The sequence below is a fragment of the Peromyscus maniculatus genome, chromosome 18 (genome assembly GCF_049852395.1).
Source record: "Peromyscus maniculatus bairdii isolate BWxNUB_F1_BW_parent chromosome 18, HU_Pman_BW_mat_3.1, whole genome shotgun sequence".
NCBI lineage: Eukaryota > Metazoa > Chordata > Mammalia > Rodentia > Cricetidae > Peromyscus > Peromyscus maniculatus.
Genome location: NC_134869.1, coordinates 2,992,366 through 3,003,575, shown reverse-complemented (window position 1 = coordinate 3,003,575; position 11,210 = coordinate 2,992,366). Strand labels below are relative to the sequence as shown.

The following is an 11,210-nucleotide window of genomic DNA, read 5'->3' as shown; positions in this document are numbered from 1 at the left end:
CTTATCTTGCAAATAGAGGACCTAAATTCAAATGCCAGAATCCACATTGAAAAAAGCCAGGTGTGATAACGTGTTTGTAATCCCAGCACGGAGGAGGTGGAGACAAGGGGATCCCTGGGGCTCACTGGCCAGCAGCTTAGTCTAAAGAGGCCTTTGTCTAAAAAACTAAGGAGGGTGGTACTTGAGGCCCCAAGACTATCCTCTGTTTTTTACACATACATGCAAACATGTGCACACACACACACACACACACACACACACACACACACACACACACACACTAGATAAATCAATGAATCAAAGAAGAAAGAGAGAGAGAGAGAGAGACAGAGAGAGAGAGAGAGAGAGAGAGAGAGAGACAGGAAGGAGAGAGGGGAGGGAGGGAGGAATGGAGGGAGGAAGGAAGAAATCAAGCAAGCCATTAAACAGTTGAAAAAACAATTAACATGTTCAGCCTAGAAGTGGAATTCTTTCTGCTGCAGCCTGACCTGTGAGGTGTGGTGTTTTGGATGAAAATGGCCTGAACAGGCTCACATGTTTGAATGTTTGGTCCCCAGTTTGTAGAACTGTTTGGGAAGGATAAGGAGGTGTGGCCTTGTTGGGGAAGGCGTGTCTCTAGGGTGGGATTTTAAGGCTTCACGTGCCCACACCTGGCCCAGTTTTGCTCTCTACATGCAACTTTCGGATCAGACATAAGCATTTGGCTAGTGCTCCAGCACTGTGCCCGCCTCAGCCAGTGCTCCAGGTGTGCCCACCTCAGCCAGTGCTCCAGGTGTGCCTGCCTCAGCCAGTGCTCCAGGTGTGCCCGCCTCAGCCAGTGCTCCAGCACTGTATCCGCCTCAGCCAGTGCTCCAGATGTGCCCGCCTCAGCCAGTGCTCCAGCACTGTATCCGCCTCAGCCAGTGCTCCAGCACTATGCCCGCCTTCCTGCCACCACGCTCTCGGCCATGGTGACTTGGTCATGGTGATTTGTCACAGTAATAAGGAAGACAAGAGGCAACAGGAAACTCTAAATCTGACAGGCAGAAGCCTATCACCCACCTTGATGATACCCAGCAACCACTGAGTTTAGCCAATCTAAGTCCCATCCAGTAAAAATACAGGATGCTCAGGTACACTGGGACTCCAGGGGACGTGTTTTTAAAGACATAAATATGGCCCAAATATCACATGGGGCACACACTAAAAATTATCCTGGTGTTTATCTGGAGATTAAATTTAACTCGGCATCCTGTACTGTTTGTCAGAGCTGAGGTCTCCCTGGTCAGGAATGAGTATCTGTTCTCATTTCTCTGTAAAGCCAGACTTTTCTTAGATGGAATGATGTTCTCTGCTGAACTTTATGTCATTTGATATGGCCAGGATCCAAGAACTCCTCAGTTTTGCCCTATAAGACATCTCTCTTTCCAAGAGCGGTAGGTAGGGGCCCAGTGGTAGTGTTTGTTCATGGAAGACATCATGCTAACAGTAATCACCAGACACCATAGGCAGGGCAGTGGCCCATCCCCTTAGAAACAGCGGCCCATTGACCTTGGCCCCAGAGAGTGGGATGGGAAGCTGAAGCATGGCGAGGGAACAGCATGGCTGTCAGCCCTTGGTGAACCTCCATCCCAGACGGAAGGGCTAAAATGTGAAATCTACCAGGAGTGGGGGGTGCTGCATGACCAGAGAGGAGAAATGTAAAGGTGACGGCCACACCTGAATTCCTCCAACGGCATCCGAAAAGCAAAAAAGCAAAGCATGCACCAGCCATTGCTCTGCAAAGTCACTTTTCTGGTGAGGAACACAGATGACCACAGCTGTGACGTGCAGAGCCTGGAGTGGAGACTCATTATCCAGTCAACGTTAGCTACCTGACAATCCCTGGGTCAGCGCGAGACCCCGCTTCAAGAGAGCAAGGGAGAGAGCGCTGGAGGAACAGCAGCCCGAGGTCATCCTCTGTCCCTCACACGAGCACACAAGCACACACACATGCACAGACACATGCACACACACTCCTGCACACACTCCTGCACACACACATGCACCCACACATGCACACGCACATGCACACACACATGCACATGCACACACACATGCACACACACATGCACCCAAACTCCTGCACACACACACACTCCTGCACACACACACACAGCCCCTAGGAGACACAGAGAAGCAGCACAGTTAGCTCAGGTCCCATGGCAGGCCTTAGTTCCAGTGCAGTGACAGCCACCCCCCGGGGGGCTCAGCCCAGCATGGGTGGGCTTCGGGCACCTGTGCCCACTGTGACATTTGAGTAACGAAAGACAACGAGCAAAGCAAGGCCCTGGTTCAGTTCATTGCAATTTATTTAATTTAAAAATAAAAACAGAAACAAAAATGACAAAAGTCAGATTCCAATAAAAAATGAACACTTTGGGTAATTAGCCAGCTTTTATTTTATTTTCCCTGTAGGCTGTTCTCAAACCAGTCAAATAAGTGAAGACCGATTTTGACTGGAGCCATAAAAGCATGCTGCACCAATTAAATTACACCAATATATTATTATAATACCTTTGAAATGCCTTTTAGACCAATAAATAAAAGACAAGTTCAAATTAAAGTCAACTTTTTATTACCAAAAAATATAGAAATTAAATAAAAGTCACAACATGGATTTTAAAAAAATGTGCAGTCAAGTTTTCTCGCTCTCCGTTCCTTTCCTTTTTTTTTCTTTTTTTTTTTTTCTTCTTCTTCCTAGGAATGATACCATGCCAGTAAACCCCACAGAACGTTTCCAGTTTGGCAGCAAGCAGTCAGTACACCGTTCACATTTGTTCTCAAGACGGCAGGCCTGGGCACACCCCGCCCGAATTTCACCCTGCAGAGCTCCTGTGATGAGGAGTGCCTGGTCAGAGACCAGACTCAGAGGGAATTTAGTCATGTTGCCTAGGGTCCTGAAGCACTTTCCTAAAAACTGATTGTGCCTTGAAGTTTACCTGTAAAACGAAGTACAATCCCACCCCTTTGGCAGGTGTGTAAACGAAGACCACGAGAGGACCCGGGAAGCAAAGGAAGGACCAGGAGGCCTGACAGCCATCTCCCGGTCTGCCCGTGGGGGCCATCAACACGTCTCTCACTAGTGACCCCAGGAAAGTGAATTCAGCATACCATCTTTGGCTGGGGATCAGCTTGTAGGTAACAGGACTTCATTGGGAAGCAGCTTGTTAGGGGGTCTACTCTGTTCTAACTCTTCCTTGCAGGGACAGTCGGCATCTGACTGAGGAGCAGACGGCAGGACCGAGCCTGGCCTTGGGAAACCATCCACCCAACTCTCCAGCCTCCACGTGTAGGAAGCAGCTCTCACACCACCGTGTGGGCCTGAGACCACCAGATCTTACAGCAGTCCTGAACTCCATTCAGAGTGTCCCGGAACGGAGGACATACGGAGCCTCTGTTCTGGGTGGGAAACCTGCTTTTCCTTTGTCTTTGAACATTCTGGTGACCGGGAAGAGAGAAGGCAGAGGAGAATGGGTTTCCTAATGGAGTCACCAGAATGATGGGAAATACTAACCAGACCATCCCACCAACCAGCAATGGCCGCCATACCTGAGACCTGAGCCCGGCTGCATGCTCAGGGCCAGCAGTGAAGAAGCAGGGATGTTCACTGAAGGAGGCGAGGGGATGGGGGTCAGAAGTTGCATGCTGCCATCTATGCAGCCCCACGCCCACAAACCCAATTCTCTACCTGTAGATTTTTCTCCCTTTTGGCCCATACCAGAGTTCAGAAAGGGGGTGGAACTGAGAGAAAGGAATCCAAGCAGCTTCCCAAAATACCCTGCTCAGCTCAAACCAAAGAAAGGCACAGGCCTAAAGCCGGAGTGGGTGGTACACAGAGATGCAGAACAGTCCTGGAAAAGCAGGGCAGCATCTTCCTGACAACGTTCTCAGTGCTGTGGCAGACTCTGGGTCGTCCTCCTCCACCTCCTCTCTGAGGGGCTATCAGAAGGCAGTCACCTTAGAATAAGGATTCTAATTTGCCCAAGCCAGTGGATTCCAAGGTCAGCGCAAAAAGACCATTTCAACCCCAGTATCACCAGGAAGCTGACTGTGGGGATGACGTCACCTGGAATCTTAGTGTCTGGAGATTAGATAACTAGCTTGAACATTCTGAAGCATCCTGGCACACCTCTTCTCTGCCTCCTCCAGAGCCATCTGGATGACAACTGAAGAAATGTCCCTACGCTTCCCCCAACACTCTCCTCTTTCGACATCTTGTTCCGTGGATGGATGGAACTTGTCTACTCCCCACAGCGCAGGAGAGCAGAGCCACAAGACAGAATGCTTAGCATAGAGGAGACAGGAACCTTCAATCAAACCGCACCTTCCACATTCACATGCCCATCTACACCCTAGCTCCCTAAAAGCAACACATGTACTGTTAAGGTTCCACACTTCTGGATGGACAGAGCCCGCAGCTGAACCAGTAATCCTCTGGAGGCCCTGACCACATCACATCCAATTAAAACATCCATGCAGGTGAGAAGCCAAGAGGCAGGTGTTCCAGTTAATACCGAGACATTTAAGGAAGTGGTGAGTTGCCCCGGCTGGCATGCCTCACCCTCCATCAAACTGTGCAAAAGCCACAGCGGCTCTTCACCCTGTCAGACACGGCGCCCTGGCCTCTCACTCTACATCCTTCTCTCTGCCCACTTTCGTGTTATGCTGAAGAACCAGGCAGGAAAGAGGAAGGAGATCCTGGGAAGTCAAAGACTTACCGCCACCTGCCTATGTCCTTAGCCAAGTTCAAAGCATTTGCTCTCAGCAAGTCCCTCTGTCTTCTACTCAAGGTCCAGGAGCAAACTAACAAATGCCATGGTCGACCATGAAGGTCAGCCGGCACCACAGGGCTCAGTCCTGGCAGGAGAGCGGTTATCACCATTCCTGATCCCATGGCAGTTACCGGTACTCAGTCACAGCACGCTGTGCTGTGCCAAGGCTACTCAAACCAGCACACAGTACAGACATTAACTGATGACCAAGTCAAGCTCAGGGTGCTGAAATCTTGCTAGCCCCTATGTAGTCAGACCAGGCTTGCTAATGTGGTCACCCAAAGCAGACGGTCTCAGTCTTCCTGCCCCTTCTCTAGAAATGCCTAGAAGACTTCTAGGGAAACACCCCCTTCCACATAATGCCCCCTCCCACTTCACGCTGGCAACATCGCCTTCCCTGGAGAGCCAAGCCTATGTGAGATGCCATATGGGAATGCCAGTTAGGATCCACATTCTGAACTGGTAAAGAACCATTTCCATCCCTTTTAGGTGCAGACTCAAGGCTGCGAACACTGGCCGGGCCAGACCTTACCAGTTATCAGTCCTTTTCCAGTCCATTGCCATGGCCAGCAAAGAGGTAACCAGCCTGAAGCTGAGTTCTGTTCCCCACCTCCCTTAGACCCGCCCGCCCACCCATCCCATCCTCTGTGCCCTGAGGGGCTAGTTGAGCTTGCTGCAGATCTCCAGGGCTTTTTTATACACCTGAGTCACATCGTCCATATCAGTGAGGAGGGAGAAGCTACTGTCTGCCAGCCGGTTCCGGTACCGCTTCAGGTGCTGGGGCCGGGGCCGGCTGTGGGGGGTCTCAAAGTCCTGAAGCTGGAGGAAATTTTCAGCAGAGACGCAGCTGCGGATGCGCTGGCGGGCGGGACGATTCTCCTGGAGATCTAACAAGTCAAAAGAGTCACTGGACAGGACACTGTCATCACTGATGACACTGGACGGGCGGCTGTAGCTCCGGGAGACGCCGTCAGGGGGGACACCAGGAGCTGACAAGGATTCCAGTGTGGGCATTTCGGGGCTGGTGAGGGCAGGGTCTGTGGCACCATCGGAATACCTGCTGCTGTGTTTCAAGATGCCCTTCCTCCGGCAGGACAGGCTGTGGGAAGTCCCCCGGGCTGCCTCCGAGGAAGGGGAAGAGAGGCCACTGCCGATGATGACGTCGTTACTGTCCAGCAGCTCTGAAGACTCGCTGCGCTCCGGGGATGAATAATAACCAGATTCCCTCTGCTGGGTCTTTTTCAAGATGCCTTTCTTGGGCATCGTGGCTGACTGCTTGAGGCTGAGCTTCCCTGGCATCTCTGCCTCGGGGGAACTGGGGAGGGGGATGCCAGTCCGGCACAAATCCTGCTCCATTTTGAAAGGAGACGGTAAGGTGGGGCCCACGATGCCTTCGATGAAGCCGGTGCTGTGGGAGCGATGCTCGCTGTTGCTCCGTTTCTTCAGAATCCCCTTGGGCCGCTTGGGACTCAGCTTGGATGGGCTTTCGGGTACGGCGTCCTGGCCAGACGGGGGAAAGTCATTTTCCTTTTTGGACTTCTTCAGCGACCGCTGCCGCTCCAGCACAACCTCAGAGGCTCCGGGTTTGGCCAGGCCCTTCATCTTGGCTTCAGCCTCAGCCTGCAGCCCGGCGGAACGATGGTGCCAGTCAATGATCCGTGCCAAGAGTGGCGACTCGGAGTCGGTGAGGGCATCACAGTCACAGACGCTGCTCTTGTAGCCCCAGTTCACCCACCAGTGGTTGGCAATGTCCTCGATGGTGGCCCTGCGGTCCGGGTTTACCATGAGCATCCACCGAATGAGTCCTCGGGCATCTAAGGAGTGAAAGACAAAAACCATCAGGCTATCCGTGGGAGCTTTCGGCAGGGGATTCTCCATGAGTGGTTACAGAGACGTGCACACTTCAAGCAAAAAAAAAAAAAAAAAAAAAGGATCCATGTGGAGTGTGCCAGCCTCATGCTGAAGCAGGACGCCAGCCCTTACACCACACAAGACAAACTTCACCAAGGCTCAGGGCCACAGCCACAGAGAGGTCCCATCCTGACTTGTTTTCCTTTTCCTTCTGTGGTACATCTTCCCATGTGTCAGGTGCACGTGTGTGCTGGTGCATACATCTGTGTGTATGTGGAGACCAGAGGACAACTTCTGGAAACCCTTCCTCAAGCCCATCAGCCCTTTTCTTTTAAGATGGGGTCTCCCACTGGCCTGGACCTCACCGAGTAGGCCTGGCTGGCTGACCAGCCAACCCCAGGGGCCCGTCTATTTATAACTTACCAGCGGCAGATCCTAATTGCGTATTATCATACCGGGTGTTTAGGGGTGAGTTCTTAGGACCACACTCATGTTTTCATGCCTACTACCTGCTTTTCCACATGTGAAGAAATGTCCTGGAACTACTGATCTCCCTGTCACCCCAGATCTGCATCAAGTCCAAAAGGCCAGGTAATTGGGAAAGAATTCAAACTCAATCTCACTACAGCTTTGGTCAGTATCATTCTTACCAAAACAAAAAGCAGGTGTTCACCAGAAGCCTTCCAGAGATGGGTACATGTAAACACACAGTCCTCAGTCACCTGGAAAAGGTGCTGGAGGCAGAGGATGGAGAGAGAGACAGATGCTCACCTGTGCCAGGTGTGGCTCTTACCTGACACACCTGGGCAGGGAGAACAGCTTCACCCATGGCTGGCCCCACTCCCAAGGTCTTAGCCAGGATCTGAGAGCCACACCCAGTGAGCTCACCTCCTGTGGCTGACATAAGCCCTATTGGTATCCACCAAACCGAGGGAGGGCTGATCTTTATCTGCTACCCAGGTGGCCACAGCCTTTCTTCAAAAAAAAAAAAAAAAAAAAAAAAAAAAAAAAAAAAAAAAAAAGTCCCTTTGTAAATTCTATTGCCAGGGATATAGGGGAAAGGCCCCCAAGGATGCTGAGGAAGCCACAGGAGCCAACCTCACAGCTGATAAACTTTCAGGATCAAGCCGTGCCCTGCGCCTCACCTGGCACTGAGTTTTACCCTGGGAGGCTGCCTCCTCCCCTCAGCCATGTCTAAAGGCTGATAAGAGGCTGGCAGAGCCTAGCAATGGGGACGGAGGGATCGACAGTCCTGAGAAGGGACAGAGTGATCAACCACTCGGTAAGGAGTTCCTGAACTCTTACAAGGTGCCAGGAAGTTTACTGGTACCAGTTAGTGAGTAAAAGATCAGCACCACAGAAGTCACGTCTGTCTGTCAGTCTGTCTATCCTCTCCCTCCCTCCCTCCCTCCCTTCCTCTCCCTCCCCCACCCTCATCTGTCTACCACTCACCTACCTACCACCCATGTTAGTCCTCATCTTTCTACACTGGCAAATTGACCTGAATCTGTTGGCGAGGCCCAAGCCAACGCCCAGAGCTCTTGTGCAGACATCCTGTGTACAGAGCAGTGACGTCCCAGGCTCTGAAGCAGGCTTGCCTGGCGCTCTGGCTGCTGCTCTCAGGCTGGAAACATGCAGCCCTTTCTCCTTTAGCTTAGTGCTGGGTTTGTCACGTTTTTGTTCTTCCTGATTGAAATCTGCCATTTAAAATGCGCCCCCCACACACACACACATACAAGGCAGAAGTTCTGTATACTGTCCTCAAATGCAAGAAGACCATGATGGAGAAAACATGTGTGGTAGATAAACTTCATTCAGACATGAGTAAAGGTGCCATTGGCCACTGAATTTGAGGTTAACAGATGCATACTAAATGACATGTTCCTAAACAAAAATATAGCAAAAAAATGTTACATACTGATAAAGACAAAAGTACTTACCAGGCTCGGGGCTTTAAAGCTAAGACTGTGTCCCCTAGCAACCAGGAAAGGTTCAACAGTCACTCATTTTGTGTTTGTAGCAATTTTATAAAACAAGTGTGAATAATTAAAACAACTGTGTGTACATTAAACTGTTAACCACATTCTGTGCTGGCCACCTGCCCACACTCTAGTGTGCACCTGGTGCCCTCCCATGAAGACATAGAACTTTCTGACCATCAAAAAAGTCCCAGTGGTAACACGAGCCCCATTGCTAAGCACAGTTAATAGGAACGCCTGACACCTTCTCCACCTTCAGAGCCCTCAGCTGGACAGTGAGGGATCCAGGCTCTGTTCCGGAATGACCAGCCACAGGGAGGCACCTCAAGAGTCAGAGCCCACACAGACAGCCCCAGAGGTAAGGGACACACAGCCCCAGCAGCAGCCCCAACTCCCAGATGGCTGAAAGTAGCTACAGAGACCCCAGGTGAAGCCAGAACCATACTACCCCACCCGAAGGACTGACAGACAGGAGTCCATGGTGTCGTTTAAACATTTAGGTTTGTTTTAGGGTGTAGCATGGTTGCTGTGTGAGAAGAAATGACGTAACAGCGCCTGTGAGCCAGAGCTCAGGCAGCGGACACGGGGTGAAAATGTGGGAGGAAGGGTCACCCTTGTGGCCCTTACCAGTAGGGGTGGGGGATTTATGTCTACATGACCTGTGAGGGACTTCAGGGAATAGAAAGCCTTTCCAAAGCTTTAATTTATGGTGGAGAACTGGCTTGCCATGTTTTATACAGAATGTAGAAGCAAGAAGGCCTCCTGGGCCAATCTAGAGAATAGCTGCTCTGAACACCTCACTTGGGGCAGCTGGGCAACCCTAAAAAGCCAGCTTTTCCAGAAACTAATATGAAAGAAGAATGGGAAATAGCAGGAGATGCCTTATAAACCAAGAACGTGTGTGTGAGCTTGGGCAGGTAAACCAAGTACTGTCCCCTCGACCCCTGACCTCCACAAGACACACACCTGAGGGCTGCGTGGGTTCCCGGTATTCTCCGCTGCTGATCTGTCGAATGAGGTTTTTGTGATCAAAACCATCGAAGGGCATCGTTCCATAAATGAGAGTGTAAAGCAAGACACCCAGGGCCCAGCTGTCCACCTGGAGCAGAGAGACAGGACACATAGGAGCTAGGATGCAGACCCCAGATGCTTTCCAAACCACTGGCCACCCACTGTACCCCCAGGAGCGGGATTTAGCACCTGGAAGGCAGGTTCCCACCACAGCCCAACAAGAGAACGCAAGCCCACCCTGTTTAAGAATAGTCTGAAGTAGGGAACTTTTCCTGGTTCTCATAACGATTCCCTGAGGTAGGCAGGGTCTAGAATACTTCTCAATTTGAAAAATGAGAATAGAAAAAAAAAAGAGATCACTAAATGGCTTCCCCAGAAAAGCACCTAACCCAAGAATCCGATCCTCCCTTCACCACCTCAGAGGGCTCAAGGATTCCAAAGTCAAACCCTGCCAGAGCCAGGCAGACAATAAACACACACACAAAAGCAAGAAAAAACTCTGGGGTGTAAATGGGGAAAGCTGGGGACAGAGACAAAGTGTAGCGTGCATTCACCAATCTCAGGCAGGCAGTTTCTTCACGGCTTATACTACCGCGCACAAATGTACGCCCAGCACTGCCAGAGTGTTTGGTTTTTATAGAGAAGTCAGAAATAGGACTTTTCTGGGGAAACTCTCAGCTATTAAATGTTTGTTCTTTTTTTTTTTTTTTTTTAAGGGAGATGAATGTGGCCAAATAAAGCATGTTTGCTGACCAGACCTGAGTGCCAGCTACGCACCTCAGACACCAACCACCAACGACCAAAGCAGCATCCAACAACAAATTTACAGGCCTGTTTTAACATTTTTCCAAACTGAACCCTATGTTCATCCCTTATATTTTAGTTTTGAAGACCGTCTCTTCACTTTAATTGCTGGTGATTCTTGGCATTCTTCCCTTTATCCCAGCCCAGCCACCAGGACACTCAGACGGATAAACATTAGGAAGAAAGCGTTTCTACACACCAAGCAGCTGCTATTTAAAGGCTAAGGGCTGGGTGAACCTCCACAAGGGGAGGCTCACCATCCGACAAGAAAAGTTACTAACTCATAGTTCCACAGACGCTGCGCTGCCTGATTTCTGTCGATTTGACACAAGCCAGGGTCACCTGGGAAGAGGGGGCCTCAACTGAGAAAAAGGCCTCCATCAGAACGGCCTATAGACCAGTCGGTGGGCACGTTCTTGGTTAATCAGACATGGGAGAGCCCGTCCCCTCGGGGCAGTGTCAACCCTGGAAGGCGGTCCTGGGTTATACAAGGCTAAGTGAGCCATGCAGAGCAACCCCGGAAACAGTTCTTCCAGTCTCTGCTTCAGTTCCTGCCTCCGGGTTCCTGCCTTGAGTTCCTGCCCTGACTTCCCTTCATGATGGACTGTGTGCTGTAAGATGAATTAAATCTGCTCTCCCCCAGCTGCTTTTGATCGTGGTGTTTATTAGAGCAATTGAAAGCAGGCTAAGCAGATGTGTCTCTGACAGTGACCATGATAGCCCTTCTAAGGCATGTCAAAATACAAAAGGTATTTCTCTTGAAAGAGAAGAT

General features: G+C 50.7%; 1 protein-coding gene across 2 annotated transcripts in view; it reads right to left on the bottom strand.

Annotated features, from left to right (window-relative positions):
- Nucleotides 1-2,307: 2,307 nt before the first annotated feature.
- Nucleotides 2,308-11,210, bottom strand: part of Nuak1 (NUAK family kinase 1) — a 71,462-nt gene continuing 62,559 nt past the window's right edge. For both annotated transcript variants that reach the window (XM_016005488.3, XM_006986949.4), the window contains 2 exons: nt 9,590-9,722; nt 2,308-6,607 (listed from right to left, as the gene is read on the bottom strand). In XM_016005488.3, coding sequence (XP_015860974.1) covers nt 5,454-6,607; nt 9,590-9,722 — 1,287 coding nt within the window. In that variant the 3' untranslated portion in view covers nt 2,308-5,453. The remainder of the gene's footprint in view (nt 6,608-9,589; nt 9,723-11,210) is intronic.